The following is an 18,286-nucleotide window of genomic DNA, read 5'->3' on the forward strand; positions in this document are numbered from 1 at the left end:
TGTGTTTTTAAGTTCCTTTACAACTGTTCTAATTGCAACATATTACAATGACTTAATATCGGAGAATTGCTTAGGCTGCTTTTATGAATATTCGGAAACAGTTTTCACATGCAAAACAGACCAAGGTGAAAATCTTTTTACCTTGCAGACATCGTCCGGTCAGGAATTTACGTGTGGGATTCGACTTGTACCGCATTCTACTCAAATATAGCAGTACTTGAAAATTAGAACACACAGCCGAGAACATGGAACACTACGGGTAACGTCTTTAAATATATATTAAAGAAATTTAATATGTTGCGCATGACTTTTTGCTGACACAAAATTATGGCTGGCAGAAAATAGGAGCTGACACTTTCGAACTGAAAAGGCTAGATATTGTACTCGAACTCTGTACATAGACTGATACAATTTCTGTGGTCGGTTCAAGTAGAATGTAATTTCGAGTACTTATTTATCAGTCTGGTTAGCTCTATATATATAGTAATAATTATAATATGCGGTTAAAACGTAATGGATCTTTATAAGTCACTATTATTTTTGTCAAAAAAATGCTTCTTGCACGTCAGGAGAAATGTTCTAAGGTTCCATGTACCCGAAGTAATGGACGAGATGTTGATATATTGATATATAAATAAATATTTCCCTATAAAATTTTGGTACCTTGCTGCTTTCGGCACCGATCAGACCACAACGATTTGTACGCCTGGTAGAGCACAAAGCGCAAGCCCAACCAGCAATTACCTCCATCATTTACGGCAATCTTTATCTACCTATGGAGCGATTAGTTGGGTAAGTCGCGAGGAAGGCAGCGCTTATAATAAGTTATTACAATGAAAATCATAAGGCGGTATCTCATCTGTCGTCACTGTTGCGCCAACAATGACCACTGGCCGATTGCGCACTCTGTAATTACTGCTGCCCGCTGACCGCTAAATGTAAACATTCGGAAAAACCGTCTTCTGAACCCTTGCTGTGCACATTATGGTCGGTTTAACGAGATGGTAACGAGAATAAGAATTCTGAGCAGTTAATTTTATAAATAAAGCACGAAAGCATTTGATACTCAGGATTCAGGAAGCTGAGTAATGATCACTTGGTTCCGATGTGGCAGATAAGACACTATCAAATGGTAACACTAGCGTCCATGTCTGCTGGTGTCCCCGTCGCTCAGTCCAATCGACGGAGCCGTCGGAGGGCCTCCATGCAGCAGTTTCAGCGTGGTGTCAAGTTATGCTGCATTTGATTGAAATGCTCTACACTATCGGCAGTTTACATAGCCTGTCAATAGCATCTGGTCATTGCGCACAACCTCACGGACAAACTCTAAAAAGCTGCATTAGAAGTTTGGTCACTATTCGAAACAGATCTATATTCGCAATTTTAGCCGGCCACATGTCTCTCATAGTTTACGATCCGGTAATGATGGGCATTAATGAACGTGGAATGGCGCCGAATGGTTGGCGATTTGATAAGCCTAGTAGGAGTTTGCGAGCTTTTACATGACGGTCGACTTCAAGTTGGCATCATATCAAATTTTTTTTCCTGTACAGTGTGCATCAGTCGCGATAAAATTTGTTTTCATATATTTGACAGTTAGGGGATGCAGGTCATCGGTGATCCCTAACATTGGAGTCGACTGATATCAAAAGTCGCATTTAAGAATGTAAGATAAAGTAGCCGGGTGATGTATACCACGCAGACGGGATCTTAATTATTGCTAAATGGGAGGCAAATTAAGCTCGTCTGGACATTGCACTTAACACCTTTCGCCACACAGAGAGTGCAGAGATCAGTTGTCGCACGTACTAACTCCTAAGTCGCACAATCATCTCCTTTACGAGCATCCCGAAGACAGCTGCAGTTTTTTCTCTATCCTGAAATTACCGATCCTGTGCTTACATATTGTGCGCTCAGTGCTTGAGGCGAAGCTCGCTTATTACGCTGTGCACGATATATGAAATTTTGGTGCTTATTCGTGTCAGAAGGTCGAGTTGCGGCGTTGGCTATATTACAGCCATCAAATTGCACGTTTCACGTCAGCCTTGAAGTTAATTGCCGGTGACAAGCAAGGAGTCTAGTCTGACCGTATATGTACGGTAACCGTGGCACCGTAAGATTTCGCGTTTTAGTACAGCAAACCATTGATTGCTGGTTATTTGATAAACACGTATTTAGCACTACCAAACCGCCCCAAAGCGGCCTGATTATCGGGCCGACTGTTATGAAAAACATGCCGTTAACCTGTATCTTTGGCCAATAACTTTTCACTTGATGACGAAGCGCACAGGTGAGTCGGTGACGCTACACGTGATGGGCATCACCTAGCTAAAAGCGCTTGTATCCGTGGTAACCCAGTAGGTTTTGAATGACTAGAAGTATCCAGGAACGCTGCATCTAATGATCGTTATTTCAAAGGTATACCGTTGGCGTCACGCAGTTTTGCGTTTAAAAGTCAACAACTGTGTATTCTGTGATATAGGATGGTTAGTTCGTACTCATAAGCACTTCATCAAAAGCCGATTTTTTCTGTCGATCTCGAATTAAAATTGTGTTTATGACCACCAAAATACATTCATTACAAATCATACACGTACCACATTTTCGTTCGAGAATATGTGGCGAGCCCAAAAACTAGACGAGACAGAATGTATATTACAGTATATCATAGTTTGTTAATAACCCAATAAGATTGGTAAAAAAGGTGCTTAACAGATGCACTCTAACAAGTTAAATATAAATTGGATTTTTCAAAAAACAACGGGAGCCGTTATGATCACATATAATTATTGTAGCATTAGTAAATGCAATGTATTAACGCGCTATGCGTAGTTTGCGCGTATTACGTACGTGTTATGACGTACATGTTGTCTGTTCCGTTACGTGCGATGTGCTGTTCTTATCTAACGCATTTGATCGCTAATTGCATCCACGATCTTGGTCTAACTGATCAGTCTGAAGTTTCTAACTTCAACTATATCTGTGAGCTTGTTTCTAGCTGAAAGGTCGTGTGACTCTAGGTTAGAAGGAAGTTCATTTCTTTCGTTCTGTTCTGTTCTGTTTGTTCGTTCGTTCGGTTTGGTGATAAAACATTTGGGAAGTTCCTGAGTGTTTCGGTTTCAGTAACTTTCGTTAGGCACAGCAGTCCGCTCGTACCTAGCGGAAGTAGGCAGTAGTACCACTTACGGAGTCCAGAGCATATTCCCACTCTATCGATTGAGTAGGTTTGGTCATCTAGTGCGGTTGTCGCGGTGCGACTTCCGCATAGCATGTCAGTATTTTGTTATTCATCAACCACGACTAGCTGCGATCGTATGGATCTGGCGACGGTACTGCATTGTACACAAGTTTACGTATTGCACAAACTTGACATAGTACAACATTTTTATGGTGTGTTAAATTTTTTAACCAGCCGGGAAATCTGATATCTCAGTTTAAATTTTTTAAGTTTTTGTTACCTTTTGCTTTGACTGGTTTTAAGAAAAGATCTAATACATCATTTCTTTTGAAAATGAACGATTTAAATGGAAACACAAAAGATACTAACGGCAGAGAAAATTCAGCAATAATTTTGCAGTGCAGGAAACTAAATCCAGCAGTGGATGGGATATTCTTATCATACAGGCACTGATTTCATGCTTCGATGCCAGTATAGCCGCAATCGCGACAAACTCGGTGCTACCACTGTTCCACAGATCAGCTTGTCAATCTTGATGAAGTTTCTACGGTTAGCTTATACGAGTAGAAGCGTAAGCAAGAGTAAGTAGGAACATACGTGTATAGCTGTGTACTCACCAATGAACGTCAAGCTTTACAAGCAGATGACACTCAATGAATTCTAACGCGCTGAAAACACCAATCGAGCACCATTCATTCATATTCTTCAAATATTAAGACCATTTCTTGCAGTAATTCTCTATCAACGTGGCAAGCCGGGTTTTGGTTTTCGTCTTACTTCGGCATTAATTTGTGTCGCATCCAATTGACGCACACTTCAAATTCTTGCAACATCCTCTGCCTCGTTAGTCGGTAAAGGTCAGGTGGACAAAATGAGTTTCGGTAGTGTTTTGGCACCTCCATGTCACGATTACTTTTTCCACTCCAACTCTAATGATAACATGTCAGTTATTTATAACTGCTCCAGCGAATATTATGCGGCTGCTGCTGGTTTTGCTTCATCGTCAGTCACGTCAGATCATTACCATAATCCAAAACAAGTGTGCAGTCAAAACCAGCCAGTGAGGGATGTCGAGCTGCAGCAAAATAACTGGAGCTTCTCTAAGTATGAGTCGATACTACAAAATTCCCGTCTGGAAGGTCATCTCCCGTCAACTGCTTGTCAACCTTTGAAGGCGCCTAATAAGAGTGGACGCCTGTTGGGAGCTCCGGAAACGGGAATAATGTTCTGCGGTAAACCGAGGATTGTTAAGCGCCGTGCCTCTGCAAATAAGAAGGAACGCCGACGGACGCTTAGTATTAACAGTGCCTTCTCTAATTTACGCCAACGTATTCCCTTCATTCCGCTTGATACCAAGTTGTCCAAAATTAAAACCTTGCGATTAGCCACTAGCTATATTGCGTATCTCATGGATTTCCTGGATGCCAATGAAAACCAAAAAGACATTCCCGAACGCAGCTTTAAAACGGTGGTTACGAAAACGCTGGAGACTCGGGAAAGAAGAAAGCGAGAGTTGTTGAAGGTAAAATCATCCAAAGTTGCTGCTACATATTATACGATTAACTTGATCTTATATGCAAAAATACTGAACGCACTTTTAGTCAAGTGTTTTTAACAGCAATTAGTTAGCCAAACGCAAAGAGAAACCATAACGAGCAACTTTGTCACATACTAATTTCGTCGTTTTAGGTACTGCATCAATTGTGTATAGTGCCAGAAAGGAAATAATTATTTATTAGCGGCAATATCGTCCACGGAAACGTTTTCTGTATTCGAATGTACGGTACTCGTATTTAAAGTATTAATAGTGCTTTAACAATACACGTTTCGTGATTGAGCTCACAATAATTTATTATCCGAAATCTTTCTTCAACTGTCTGGGTGAAACTGCTGCTGTGACAGTTACATTCTCTTGTTAATAGTACTTTGCACATTACTCCTCCGTAGTCCGTACTTTTAACTACAAAGCGATAAAAGCCTATAGAAAATTAGAGCCGAACTAATGAAGCAAACACTTGAGGATAAATAATTTTACTTATCAAGTAAAGTCACCTTAAGAAAACTGTTTTATTGAGGCGTGTGCTCTTAATGAGGGGCTAAGTGGAGATGCGGGCCAGAGATTGCTGGTGTAAACGAGCTTGAATATTTATAATGAAACTTGATCTAAATAGACGAAGCGTCGGGCCGGGGCGGATACATTCTCTTGATTATGACAATCTGAGACGGGATCATTCCTTGGGCAGCTGATACTTGCTCAGACATACACAAACACGACGCCAGCTTATCTTTAATTAAGATCATTCATTTCCAGTCAGAAATTTCATTGGTAAAACTTAAAAGTGCTTTACCCAAAATAGAATGTTACGGCATATGCATGTCTCTGGATTTATAGTTCCAGCAGAATCCCTCAATCGGAATTAATGGCGGCTGCCACTACAATGTACTACCCTACCCACACTGTGTCACAATGGGCCACTCCGGGGTCATTCACAAAAGTAAAAATACCACCGACAAAGGTCTTAAGTTAATCAATTTGAACTTGCCAAAATGATATCGTGGGTTCGCTATTGCAACAATTGGCTGCGAGATGGCTATATGGTTGTAGCAATGTTTTGGTAGCTAGTGAAGTTAGATACCGGTGGTAGTATCCATCCGGTACCGTGGCTTAATTTACTTTTGCCCTCCAATTCTACAGTAGCGATGCAAAACAAGGAAACTAGTAATGGACAATACATAAACTATCTGTTACAATTTGATTGAAATTACAGTGTCTGCTTGTATATAAATAAAAATCAGTAATTTCCGATTCTATAATTATAATATACAGACTGCAGTTCTTTACCACGTACGTATGATGACGCAGCTACTGGTAATAGTTTTCTTGTTGTGATTTGGTTGCTAATTGTTTTGTCGATTTATTTGACTAAATACGAATCCTTGTTGTATTTTAGGCTGTCATCAATGCCGAACGGATTTCTAGATCCGCCTACAAAGAAACACCTAACATAGTGCGCAATGTTAACCGAACCGGCTGGCCGCAACATGTATGGGCTTCCGAACTTGGACAGAACATCCCTGCAGCTCGGGATTCCGGAGAACCGGCTACCTGATTGACTGGACGATGAATATGTATAACTCTGTGGGAGCTGGGGATAGCTAATTGATTTAATTATTTTTTTATGCAAACGGGTTAGCTATGTAATGACGACAAACAAGCTGTATAACGATTAAAAATAATTCTCGTATTAAACTTGCAAACTATTTGATACGTGCCACCAGGCTTTAGTGATTAAAATTGGATCCTTGAACCAAGTTAACAGCCCACAAATTTTTATATCGTACGAATTACAACTGCCAGCTGCGCTTACCTGTAGGCTGTACCTGGATAGATGCAATAAAATTTTTGACGTGTAATTGTGTAAGTCAGAAGAGTAATAAAATCGTTTTTCCTAAAATATCTTTTTCTACAATACGTAATGGAAAACCGTGTTCTGAGGACGCTGAATGAGTTGCCGCAAAATGACCTATTCGCTGGGATCCCTTCACCATTCAAGAAAATCGATTGTCTCCATACAACTTAGCTAGTTTGAAAATTTAAACGTTTCATCATGACATAAAAAAGTTTGTTGTAAAAACCGTAATATAAACTTATAGTTTTTATGTGGTCAAAGGTTACGTACGGTTCAAACTTGCGAAAATATGCTTTGCTGGCACAACATTTTGGTATTTCGGTCATTCAGCACAAATAGATTAGAAGAATTGTTATGGCGGCTCATTCCATCATATCGACCATTGTTTAACTGGATTTAATCAATTTCTCACGCATATATACTAAACCTAGCGTTCCTTCTAACTCTAAATGCAAATTTAGCAGTAGTGTAGCTTTCGGAATGCAACTTGAAAAAACAATCACCGCGGGATTCAGCAAATGACTTGTCCAGTTTTGACAACGTACACGATGCCGCAGGCTCCACAGCTTCGATAGCGCACGATGACAGCTATTGCACAGTGCTACAAGGCACGAATCTGGACACACAGCACCACAAGAGGGAGGTTGCAAGGCACCGATGATTGACCCATCAGCCTATTGGTCCATTGCCGGCTCATAGGTTTACCAGAATCCCTTTGGTCGTGCGCTGCGCTGTGGTAATCATTCATGTACTGGTGTGCAGAGTAGGGATCATCAGCCGGCAGAACGCTCAACTGCTGGAAGTCATCCTGACTTCTAGGCATCCACGGATTAGCAGACTTTCGTCCAGTCTGATACTGGAATGCCTGGGTAGGGGCAGTTAAGAAAGCTGCGCGACCAATTCTTAAGGCACTATCCGATGACCAATCCTATAAAATGCGCTCATATATATAAACCATAGCACACCTTGGCACAAGTTAACTTTAATCACACCATGGTTTTGGTATTTTTTCAATGTCGAAGACCGCGCTCATTGCTCATTTTCCGCATTACCTGACATTGTTCATTCTCCACTCGTTTTCCACCCTCATCGGACCCGTGCCATACTGCTTTAGTCGGCCTATTCAAAAAAAGAACTGCAACCATGTCGACAGCATAACTTAACGATAAATTGATGCGCTCAAAGCGACATGTTGAATAAATGTACAATGTTGTTAACGCATATCGACACAAGTAAGCCCAGTAATATTACTAATTAAAACAATCGAAATATATGTTTTCGAGTTATGTCTGTGTTTTCGAGATCCATTCTTATGATGTACTATAGTATCTCCCAGCTCAGCAAAAGAACTTTATAAGAATCATGACCCTGATGTACCATTTAGGGTCAGAAAGAACATCACGTCCGTCAAACGAATACAAGGACGGTGTTCCAGATGACTGATGGCCATGGTCGCTACCATTGAACCCAGGGAAATTATAATCGGCATCCGCTGTCTGATGTGGGCCGCCGAAGATGGAGCCAAAAGAAGGCAGAACCGGTTCGCCTCGAATGTTGACTACCGGTACCGAGTGCAGATCTCGCTGATCCACAATGGTGTCGAGATCCTGAGTTAAACCGGTTAAGAGCGCCCGAAACGTACCACGTAATCCAGCTTTACGACTCTCTTTAAAGCATGCGAAATCTGCTCCTTTGATGCCACCTTGATTGCCAGAGTAGGGTTCGTTCAGCGCCACCAAGACCAACCGGTACTGGAACATACAATACATTGTATGCATGTTATCGATGTGGCCATCTAGTCCTGTTATTCGCAGTTTTCAAGGTGTCATTAAATCGTTGGTTTAAAAGTGCTTCGTTTTACCTTGGAAGAAATTTTGTCTTTATGCTTTAATGAATCTTGGCCGAGCACCGCCCCAGGTGGAAGAGGTAAGCCGTATTTTGGACCATCATGTCCATCTGCTTTTCCTTCAGTATTCCTCAAATGATTTCCATCCATGGGTTTGCCGTTAGCATAAAATTTTCGCTAAAAATAGAACATTTTTAACTTGAATTTATTGATCAACAGAGAATTACTTACATAACATTAGGTGCAAGTAGTATGTAATATTCTTATTCACTAAAATCCTATGGGAAGTAATTAAGTAAGTAACCCGTAAATGCAATACAATACAATAAACAATATTGTAGTAAAGATAAGTGTAGTTTCATACATGCACTTTGTGAAACATAACAAACTCTTTCAAAGTTTTCAAGACCATTCGGTAAGTTGCAAAATTGCAGGCTGGATAACTACATATTTGTATCGGCTTGTAAACGAATTTTAAAGGCTTAACTTACAAGATTTAAGATGGAATCGATAATGATACAAGGCATTACAAGCTAGTTGCACGCTCACCGGTGGCTTGTTAGTAGCCATATCTGCTAGCTGCAACGGAGCTCCGAGCTGAAAGGGCGATTGAAAGTTAAGTGTCAATTAATTAGGAAAGAATATATAAAACGCTACAGTTGAGTCCGTAGCATGTATGGTAATTCAAGCAAGAAGTTGAAGCAAATCATTATTTATTAAAACATGTTTGGTACAAACCACAACAGGTCGCCAACCGGAAACACTTCGAAGGAACAGCTGGTCTTCTTGCATGACATACACCAGAGAAGCAATCTTGCTGGAATAGCTGAGACCTCGCAGATCTTCGCGATTTCGAATAATTCGGATCTAACCAAATAAATCAAGAAAAAACGAACAATAAATATATAAGGGCTCATATTTTATTAGTATGAGATGTATGACGTATCATACGAGTATATACGGTGCCTGAACTGACCCCGTAATACTTTTGTCGCGCTTGAACTGCCTCGGATCCATCAGGTCGTAAATGAGGCCACTCAAATTCAGCGTTGATATACTACGTAATAGAAATGTTTCTTTGGTGGCTGTTTTTTAATTTGGAATAGATCGCGTGCGTTTAGCATAAAAATTAAAATTTGGAGCACAAGGGTACCTGTGGATGCGGACCGTACGACAAATTGTTAATAGCATCTGCGTGGTTCGACCGGGCCGCGTTATGACCAGCTCCAGAAGACGCTGCGCTAGGTCCACTTATATTATGTAGCACAGCTCCAGCAATGGTTCCGCTGGTGCTAACCTAATAAAGATAATTCGTTGAACAACGTCAGTTCTGTAAAGGGAAACGCAACCACTTATACTGTATGTATTTTTTACATGAACTATTTGGCCTGGATCGCCCTTGAGACCCGTATCGCCCTTTCGTCCGGGGTGACCCTGTTCGGTGAAAATAGTATTTTGTCATAATGAATTTTGTCATAGTGTTTTGTCATAATGAATTCACTGTTCACGGGCAAGACTGATATTATGAGACTGACATTTGACTAAGGGCAACAAGTAGAAAGAACATATAGAAAAGAGTATGTAAATGTGAAGGCTGTTGTGATTACCGGAAATCCTGGTAAACCTGTTTCACCTTTCGGTCCTGGGGGTCCCTGCAACTTCTAAACATTTCATATGATCGTCAACCGTGTAGCTAAAATGAATTAGGGCGGTCGTGGAGAGCCACACTCCAAGCTGCACTTTTAAAAGTAATTGATATACAATTTATACATGATACCTGTAATGGACATTCGGTGTTCGACGACGAGGAGGCGGATGCCGAAGGGTAAGATGATGGAGACCGTATTACACTTGCCTTGCACGCTTCAAGATTAAGAATATTGTTCTGAAACACAACAAAATGCATTCGTATTCTGCTCTAATTACTTAACAAACGCAAATTAGTTAAGAAAAACTTTACTGCACAATTACTTAAGTCATTCTGGCACGACTTGCTAATATACGTATACCAGTATATTTATATGATGTACATGTATTGGTATTTACATCTGTAGATACTGTAGCTGACAAAAAAAGGATTTCCCATTCAAGCGAAATAACACTGTGCCGTGGCAGCTATCCATTATTGCTATCCCCTTTGCCAGAATGGTAGCGAGATTGATTTCATACCTGGTATTTTTGTGTCCAAGCAAGAAATTTACGCTCCAACTCCTCATCGGAGTAGCTGTAGCACGTGGATGAACATCCAGAGCCCAAAGTATTATGCCTAACACCACCGGTGCTTCCGTCCACCGGTGGTTGCTGCACGGAGCCTTCTGTGGGATTTGTACCAACGGTATGCGCTCCACTTTGCAATAACATAGTCCCTGCTTCCGGATCCGAATCGCGACCATCCGGTTCGGTCGTGTCCGAAAGCGGCGAAATGGCTGGCTGCGGCGGTCGCTTGGCAGCATCGACAGATTCGGCTTGCGATGCCTCCTCACCAACAGATGTCTGTTTATCGTGAGCGGCAGCAGTGGACTGTTGTTGCATAAAATAGTCCAGACTAACTGTGGGATGGAACGGCGGCGGTGGTGTGATGGCGGGAAGTGACAACACCGTATCCGTGTGCCCATCCAGGCTGCCGACATCCATGTCATCGGTATCATCCATGTCATCATCGTCACCCTGGTCGCCGTCTGAGCCACCATCTGCATCGCCAACAGCTTCTTCCTTTCGAGTTGTCTCTGCCGCGGGGATCGCTTTATCCTTGCCAAGTATTGTTACGGAATTCCCCTAAAGTATGCATACGGGTTCGAATTAGTAAATGCCTACGCCACAAGCACAAATACTGTTTTTTTCGTATTTGAGCGTCGGTGACCGCTAGTGTGCACTGTGCATTCGCTAGTGTGTGTGTTATTTTCGTAATTATAGCAACCGAAATTTTGTATACATAATGCTTACTTCCTGTTCACACATTTTTGAGGCATCACGAGGATCACCGGTAATCCGCATCTCTTGGATAATACCCTGCAGCAGGAAAGCATCTCAGATACCGCAACTTGAGAAGAGTTTATTTTTCAATACCTTAAACGTTCCTAGAAGCAGGGGACCAGCTTGACCAATGTACCTGTAACAAGATGCCATGCGACATGTTTAACATGTATAAAACTCGACAATATCCCCGAAATACAGATTTCGGAGATGCAGACGGGTTTTGCTGACTGCCGACTTACTCTAGCTGGTAAACGCATTAAACGGCCTGCAATGCGGTGCGCTATAGCGCAGAGGTTAAAGTTTTAGGCTATAAAGTATGTACTCGTATTATTCATACAGAATTCGGCTATTATATTTCCAGAAACGGTTCAAATTGACAAACACATTCTAAACATTACCGAAATATGCGAGACTAATCTGTGTAAAGAGAGTAATTAGCTGTGCAATTTAGTGCAGTCTCAGAAAGGAAAGTGTATTTGGGTCACTCACAAGGTGCTGGCGGGATCGAATAACAACGGCGGAGCTCGATGGGAAAGGGCAAAGCTGGCATGCAGATGGCAGTTCAAGTAAACATTCAACGAAGTACCTGTAATGAATTACCGGTGGCTAAATTAGAACACTGCTTTCGAGTGCGGTAACGTACCAAATGATGCGACAGCCAGTCGTGTCCAGTGCTTATACGTGCTGGGAATTTCCATTTCCAGGAGTATTTGCGATGACACCTGCAGCTGGCGACCGGAATCCGTCCAGTACAGTGTGACATTTTGCCGAACAGGTCCCCTGTCCGAATGCACGGTATTGTCAGCCTGCGAGGGCTCCGGATGGATGCGCAAGCCTAACTGAACTACGGTATCTAGGGGATTAACCACGGCGAACAGATAGCCGCCGTCCGCGGAATGCGCCATGAAGGTAGTCATGAGGGATATTCGGTTCTGCAAGCGCATATCGGGGAAGTAGAGCACATGAGGAAAAGCCAGATTACTCTGGCCATTTAACTGGAAGGCCGGCAGTCCGTCCGGACCTTCGGTTAATTTAACAGCATGGCTGTTAGCACTGCTCAGATGGACAGAGTACAGTGCTTGCAGAAGGTCGATATCCGTAGCCAGAGCATCTGAAAAGCAGCAATCCTTAAACACCTTTTTTACCGGAAGGCGGAAGTATCCAGAACAAATTGTGCCAGAATTTTTATTTCAAATATTAAAACACCTGTTTTTATTTTCAAAAAAATTATATTGCGAAACTTTGATTCATTCATCTTATACATACATTTGTCATTTATGAAGTCTTTCTCACCGTCAGTGCAGGGTAAGTTGTCACAATTCAGCGGTAAATTCGTTTTGACTTTTTTAAAAACACGCGCGTGATTGATGTTTATAATCAACTCATCACCGATGTTATTCACAGAATTTTCTAAAAATTTAAAAGAAGCATCTTAGCACTGCACATTCACTGGTTCTTAAGATCAGTTTTCACTGAACTCTGGCTATAACTTATTAAGTAGAAGTACTAAAAATTGACAAACGAAGTAAAAGATTATTACTATTATGGATTAGGCATCAGATACTGAAGAAAGGGCGTAATATATCTACAACTTGTGCTACCAGCTTTCTTCTGACCACTGCCACTAATCTACGGAATATCTGCGATGTAACAAGTACTGTTCTGTAATTTAGTCACCGCAAATGATGGTACGCGGATACGAAACATTAAAATTTTCCTAATTTAGGACGTATAGTTGACAGTACTTGAAGTATGCGATTTCGTGGTACATTCAAATTCCGTTTTTGGTAGTTTTACCTGGACTGCTCTTTCCAGTGGAGAATGTCAGCTGCACTATCAGTAAATACAAGATAACAGAAGAGCTAATAAATATCAACCGCTCCCGCATTTCGCTCCAGATTAAGCAGCTGTCCAGTTGAATTGTCTACATGACGGTTATCTGTTTTGCACCTGGATGGCTTAATGTACCATGTACAGAGTACATAACCTAGTAAGCTGTCACTAGAAGTCCAGGACAACTGGGAATCAACACTGCAGAAGCCGGTAAGATGCGTATGAAAGTGAAACGGGGAAAGTCATCCCATCAGCACTGACTGACGGACAGCTCGGATAATTCAAAATACACATATCCACATACTACAACCATCCCGAGTGGCCGGAAACATAATATCTGGTCAGGATCAATTTGCATTACATCTGCTCTATTTCAGCCTGTTCCCAGTGCGTAAGCGCCATGAGACGTCGCTGCAATAACTGATCAAGGGGCAACAGCATTCACAGTTTGGTCTAATTTGCATGGTGTGCTCACTGTGCTGACCAGTCTCCTCACAACGTCACATATGTACGAGTACACTGATACCCTATTCTCCATTTCCGCTCCTCAATAGCCATCTTAAAGGGAGTTTTTCCGCACGCAATAATTTCCAAGTTGGAGGTCCACAGCCTCGATGAATGCAGTTTACAGATGGCTTTTCAATGAGGGAAAATGGCCGTTTCCTGTTGGCAAGAAAAACAGTCGTTGATCATCAATTGTTTTATGTCATCACTGTTTAAGCTCCCACAAGAAGATCATCAATAACAGCTTCAACTGGCTGCTGCTGCCCGATCGAAATTGTCTCAAAATATCGAATCATATCCCGAATGAGTTGAATGACTGGGGGTTGGTATTAAGCGGTCGACTTAGCGGGAAAACTAGCATTTGTATCGGTAAGGACATGCACAATTACATTTGAGCCCTCCCTGATCGATTGGTGGGTGATCAGCTAAAAGTTAACCGGGAGAACGCTGCTTCCGTTCATACAGACAACGGGATTGAGTATGTTTATCCAACAAAAAGCCAGCAAGAAAACGATTTATGGAAACCATGCCAGCAACTAGGCCAGAAGATACAAAAGCCACAAGTATTGTACAAGCACTTACATCCGCACCGACTATAGATCACTGTAACAGCTTCTTCCCTTATTAAATAGAGCTCTGTATCATTTTAATGTCAAAGACCAGGCATCCGCCGCTTTTATCGGCTTCTTCGACGCTCGCCTTCTCAAATAACACCATCAAAATTTCAAAAATACACAAAGTGATACAGCAGAATATAAAAATTTTTTACACATGCTGCTATTTTAATACACTCACAAAATTAACACCAAAGAGCTATTTCGTGACGTATACGATAGTTCTGATAAGTTCAATCTCTAATTCTACAGCACTACCTCAATCTAGCTGTAACGGTGATTCGTGTTTTCGTTGAATCTGCTTCCCACATATTCAGAAATACTAATTTTTTATTCACCTGCGCGTCTGCATATATTCTGAAGCTAATATAATTAATGCAGAATACAAAATAATAGTGTTATACTCTGTAGTATTACTTTCTTCATACCGGTGTGAGTGGCGATAAAGGCTTATTTATCGCCAATCGCCACATTCATATTATTTACTTTGTTGTATGGATGCCTTACTGGCCATGGCGCCGAACCATACTATGACAAACTATATATCTAAGTGTGGAGTGTATATCTTTACACGCCATTTTTTTATCCAGAGTCAGTTAGGTAATTTATTAGATAGTCTCAAATTTTAAAACAAGAAAAGCTGACTGCAAGGCCATTAACATTTGGAAATGATTTTTCATTTGAGGGACGTTATTTAGATATATGGTATTGTACTAGTAGGTACAAAATTGCACCTTTAATGTCGCAAAACATTTTCGAAAAGATTTCTCTGTGAATTATTTTATCTTTATTTCATTAGTCTTTGACCTGGTGGCTGAGCGGCATTGAATTATTCCTCCCGATTGTTGTTCGGCCCAAGCGCGCCTAGCTTCGACGCTGAAATTGATTGATGAAACTTCTGAAATAAATTTGTGTGGAACTGAATGGTTTCGATTGAAAGTAATATATCGGCAAGTGGAATTTCCGGTTTTGCCAGTACAATATTTGTTAGTCCGTATCTTCACTCAATTAATAGGTACTCAATTCCTGACAACATGAATGGGGGTCCTCTCTAGTCGATCACTACCTACTTCTTGCGGGCGGTATACATGGTCAGCCAAAAGATTAAACTGATTAATAGCAGCAGATACCCGAACATGTGGTACATAAACATCTTTTACGATATTGACTTCTATTAAAAATTAAAAACCAAATCATATGCTCGTACGAAATTCCGGGTCCCGTAATCCTTTTGAGCAACTACTCGTGGTATACAATTGTACATATTGTATGTTTAGTTACAGAGCGCGTTACCTCCGTAATAATTAAACTTAAGTGGTGCAGAATAATATTATTATTATTTTATAAGGGAATCAAAAGTGCAACGTTATCTTGCCTTATTCAAAATAGCTTCTACATTTAGAATGGTTTAAAATAAGGAATCACGTAATTTTCTTACCAGACGGACTCCGAATTCCCAGCGGTGTGTCTTGTGTACGTACATACCTCCGAATTAGCATACCGGATACTTTGGATTGACAACAAATTCACTTATAAATGATTCTTACTTAATTTCCATACAATTATAATTATGAAGTTACGAACCGAGTAAGTAAACCTTAAGATACAAGACCCAATTTCCTGCAGACCTCGATTCGCAGCCTAGTAGATAATATGAGACAAATTAATGATTAGAATCGGTGTCCAAACAGAATTCGCGTAACAATTTAAAAATCATGATCATGGTATTTACAGCATCCTCATGGTATGAATTTATCTTGCAACGATTTTATCGCGCGAAAGGATTACAGTCCTGTTTAACTGACAATAAAATTAATGTTGAAAAGGTTTCGATAGGTTTCGATAGGTGTTATTGCATGGTTTCTTCAGGTCCAAACACCTTTATCACAAGCTGTCAGGGAAAGTGCAGTATTCGTATCCAACTGCCGTTCATGTGCTGGCCATTGGTCAGAATCGTATCATACTGCATGAGCACTGCGCGTCTGCGCATGTCGACTGCGGCGTGGTGTTATGAATATGAATATGATTTTTAATCATAATAATTGTGTTGTATGTTCATATGTATAGAAGTACTCGTACTCACAAGTCAGCAAGTCGTGGCATAGGGGGCTAGGTGCCATAAGTTGCAGGATGGACATTGGGCAGATGTTGTGGAGTACAGTGTATATATACAGTAAATATCTATATAACATAGTCATACATATGTATGTACTGTACTTCAGTTTCAGCAGCAAGCATGCATGGCGTGCGGGCAGTTACACAAACGCATCGGTCTTATTAAAACTGGATAAATTTTGATTTAATAAATTTTAGGTTTTGGTCACTTTGTGTACGTGGCTGTCCTCGACAGTCTATCTTGAATGTTTGTCTACAACCTCGTGCAGGTTACTCTTGATTGTTGTAGACGTTAAGCCAATTGAACTAATTAAACTCCATGCATGCTGACCTTAAACTGGGTATGTACAGTATGTAACTGATTTCAAGAGTAGTTTAATATGTCATTATGTAAAGCGGAACACTCATTTTTTGACTATGATGATTTTTTTTATTAGTTTCCAAGGTTTTCAATTAATTAATAGTGATCAGTGAATAATTATACGGATTATGCTACTTCTGATCACAATTTCTTATTTACAGTATTTGAACTTTTGAAGCTTTTGTGCCATGAGGCGCATCTCCCAGCGAGGAGCGGTTGTAAACTTGTGGGCTTCAGTTTTTCTGTTTTTGCAATGGGGGAATTCTTTCTTTCTGATATTTCTACGGTATTTAATGATGCGAATGCGAAAACTCAGGGCGTGCTGCTGGCGATAAATGTTTTGGATGCTGTCGGCGGAAATTAAAAATTCATGACGTCACTGAACGATTGTGATTGGCTAGCCATTTTCGTCCCGTTTGGAATCTTGCCGTGCTCGGCAGCATGGCTCTGGCAGGCAGCTTCTGATGTTGCCAAAATCTCTAAATTTTGGCAACATCGTTTTGGGGTGTGGGGGGAAGCTGGGGGTTGTGGTTGGGTATGAGTGGCCTTCGCCTTCGCCTTCCGCCTTCGCCTCCGCCTTCGCCTTTTAAGCGGTGCGCATTCGCCTCCGCCTTTCAAAAGATTCGCCTTCTTATTGTCTTTCTTAGGTAATATTATGTTTCTTTGGTAATGTTATGTTGTTCTTAGGTTTCATGAGATATATTCCTAGGTTTAATAAGATATTTTACAGTTTCTTTGGTATCTTAGGTTTCTCAGGTTTCTTAGGTTGCTTAGGTTTCTTAGGTTTCTCAGGTTTCTTAGGTTTCTTAGTTTTTCTTAGGTTTCTTAGGTCTTAGGTTTTTCAGGTTTCTTAGGTTCCTTGGGTTTCTGAGGTTTCTTAGGTTTCTTAGGTTTCTTAGGTTTCTTAGGCTTCTTAGGTTTCTTAGGTTTTTTAGGTTTTTCAGGTTTTTTAGGTTTCTTGGGTTTCTCAGGTTTCTTGTGTTTCTTAGGTTTTTTAGGTTTCTTGGGTTTCTCAGGTTTCTCAGGTTTCTTATGTTTCTTAGGTTTCTTTAGGTTTCTCGGGTTTCTTAGGTTTCTTAGGTTTCTTAGGTTTCTTAGGCTTCTTAGGTTTCTTAGGTTTTTTAGGTTTTTCAGGTTTTTTAGGTTTCTTGGGTTTCTCAGGTTTCTCAGGTTTCTTAGGTTTTTTAGGTTTCTTGGGTTTCTCAGGTTTCTCAGGTTTCTTATGTTTCTTAGGTTTCTTTAGGTTTCTCGGGCTTCTTAGGTTTCTCGGGTTTCTTAGGTTTCTTAGGTTTCAAAAGTTTTCTTTAATGATCTTTTCTTAGGTTTTTTTACGCTCAATGTAATAAATCAAAGAAACTTCAGGATACTATATTAAGGCTAGGAAGCCTAAGAATACATAAGATAACCCAAGAAACCTAGGGATACATTAGAAAAATTAAGAAACTTTAA

The 18,286-nt window shown here is 40.7% G+C and overlaps 2 protein-coding genes across 4 annotated transcripts; one reads left to right on the forward strand and one right to left on the reverse strand.

Annotated features, from left to right (window-relative positions):
* Positions 1-3,753: 3,753 nt before the first annotated feature.
* LOC129585762 (transcription factor Atoh8-like) lies at positions 3,754-6,529 on the forward strand. Its single transcript, XM_055478595.1, has 2 exons — positions 3,754-4,700; positions 6,130-6,529. Exons 1-2 carry the CDS (start codon positions 4,050-4,052, stop codon positions 6,286-6,288), a joined length of 810 nt encoding a protein of 269 aa, XP_055334570.1. The 5' UTR covers positions 3,754-4,049; the 3' UTR covers positions 6,289-6,529.
* Positions 6,530-6,892: 363 nt separating this feature from the next.
* LOC129585735 (uncharacterized) lies at positions 6,893-15,918 on the reverse strand. Of its 3 annotated transcripts, XM_055478552.1 has the most exons (18): positions 15,800-15,918; positions 13,208-13,906; positions 12,054-12,521; positions 11,900-11,996; positions 11,501-11,543; positions 11,378-11,443; positions 10,604-11,209; positions 10,212-10,319; positions 10,042-10,095; positions 9,809-9,868; positions 9,588-9,731; positions 9,411-9,491; positions 9,173-9,301; positions 8,984-9,031; positions 8,450-8,611; positions 7,966-8,339; positions 7,641-7,707; positions 6,893-7,516 (listed from the first exon to the last, which is right to left on the reverse strand). In XM_055478552.1, the coding sequence occupies exons 2-18, from the start codon at positions 13,296-13,298 to the stop codon at positions 7,190-7,192; spliced, it is 2,925 nt and encodes a 974-aa protein (XP_055334527.1). In that variant the 5' UTR covers positions 13,299-13,906; positions 15,800-15,918; the 3' UTR covers positions 6,893-7,189. The 3 variants fall into 3 exon arrangements, with proteins under 3 accessions (XP_055334527.1, XP_055334528.1, XP_055334525.1); XM_055478553.1 differs by lacking the exon at positions 15,800-15,918 and having other exon boundaries at positions 10,042-10,086; positions 13,208-14,213; XM_055478550.1 differs by lacking the exon at positions 15,800-15,918 and having other exon boundaries at positions 13,208-14,213.
* Between the last annotated feature and the right edge of the window lie 2,368 nt (positions 15,919-18,286).

The sequence above is a fragment of the Paramacrobiotus metropolitanus genome, unplaced genomic scaffold (genome assembly GCF_019649055.1).
Source record: "Paramacrobiotus metropolitanus isolate TYO unplaced genomic scaffold, Prichtersi_v1.0 Parri_scaffold0000018, whole genome shotgun sequence".
Lineage (NCBI taxonomy): Eukaryota > Metazoa > Tardigrada > Eutardigrada > Parachela > Macrobiotidae > Paramacrobiotus > Paramacrobiotus metropolitanus.

Excerpts from the sequence above, each read along its gene's own strand:
- LOC129585762 (XM_055478595.1), top strand. The coding sequence starts at position 4,050 with ATGAGTTTCGGTAGTGTTTTGGCACCTCCATGTCACGATTACTTTTTC. Across the intron at positions 4,701-6,129 it reads GAAAGCGAGAGTTGTTGAAG|GCTGTCATCAATGCCGAACG; the intron begins GTAAAATCATCC and ends GTTGTATTTTAG.
- LOC129585735 (XM_055478552.1), bottom strand. The coding sequence starts at position 13,298 with ATGCGGGAGCGGTTGATATTTATTAGCTCTTCTGTTATCTTGTATTTA. Across the intron at positions 10,320-10,603 it reads CTTGGACACAAAAATACCAG|AACAATATTCTTAATCTTGA; the intron begins GTATGAAATCAA and ends GTTGTGTTTCAG. Across the intron at positions 9,869-10,041 it reads CAGGTTTACCAGGATTTCCG|GGTCACCCCGGACGAAAGGG; the intron begins GTAATCACAACA and ends TTCACCGAACAG.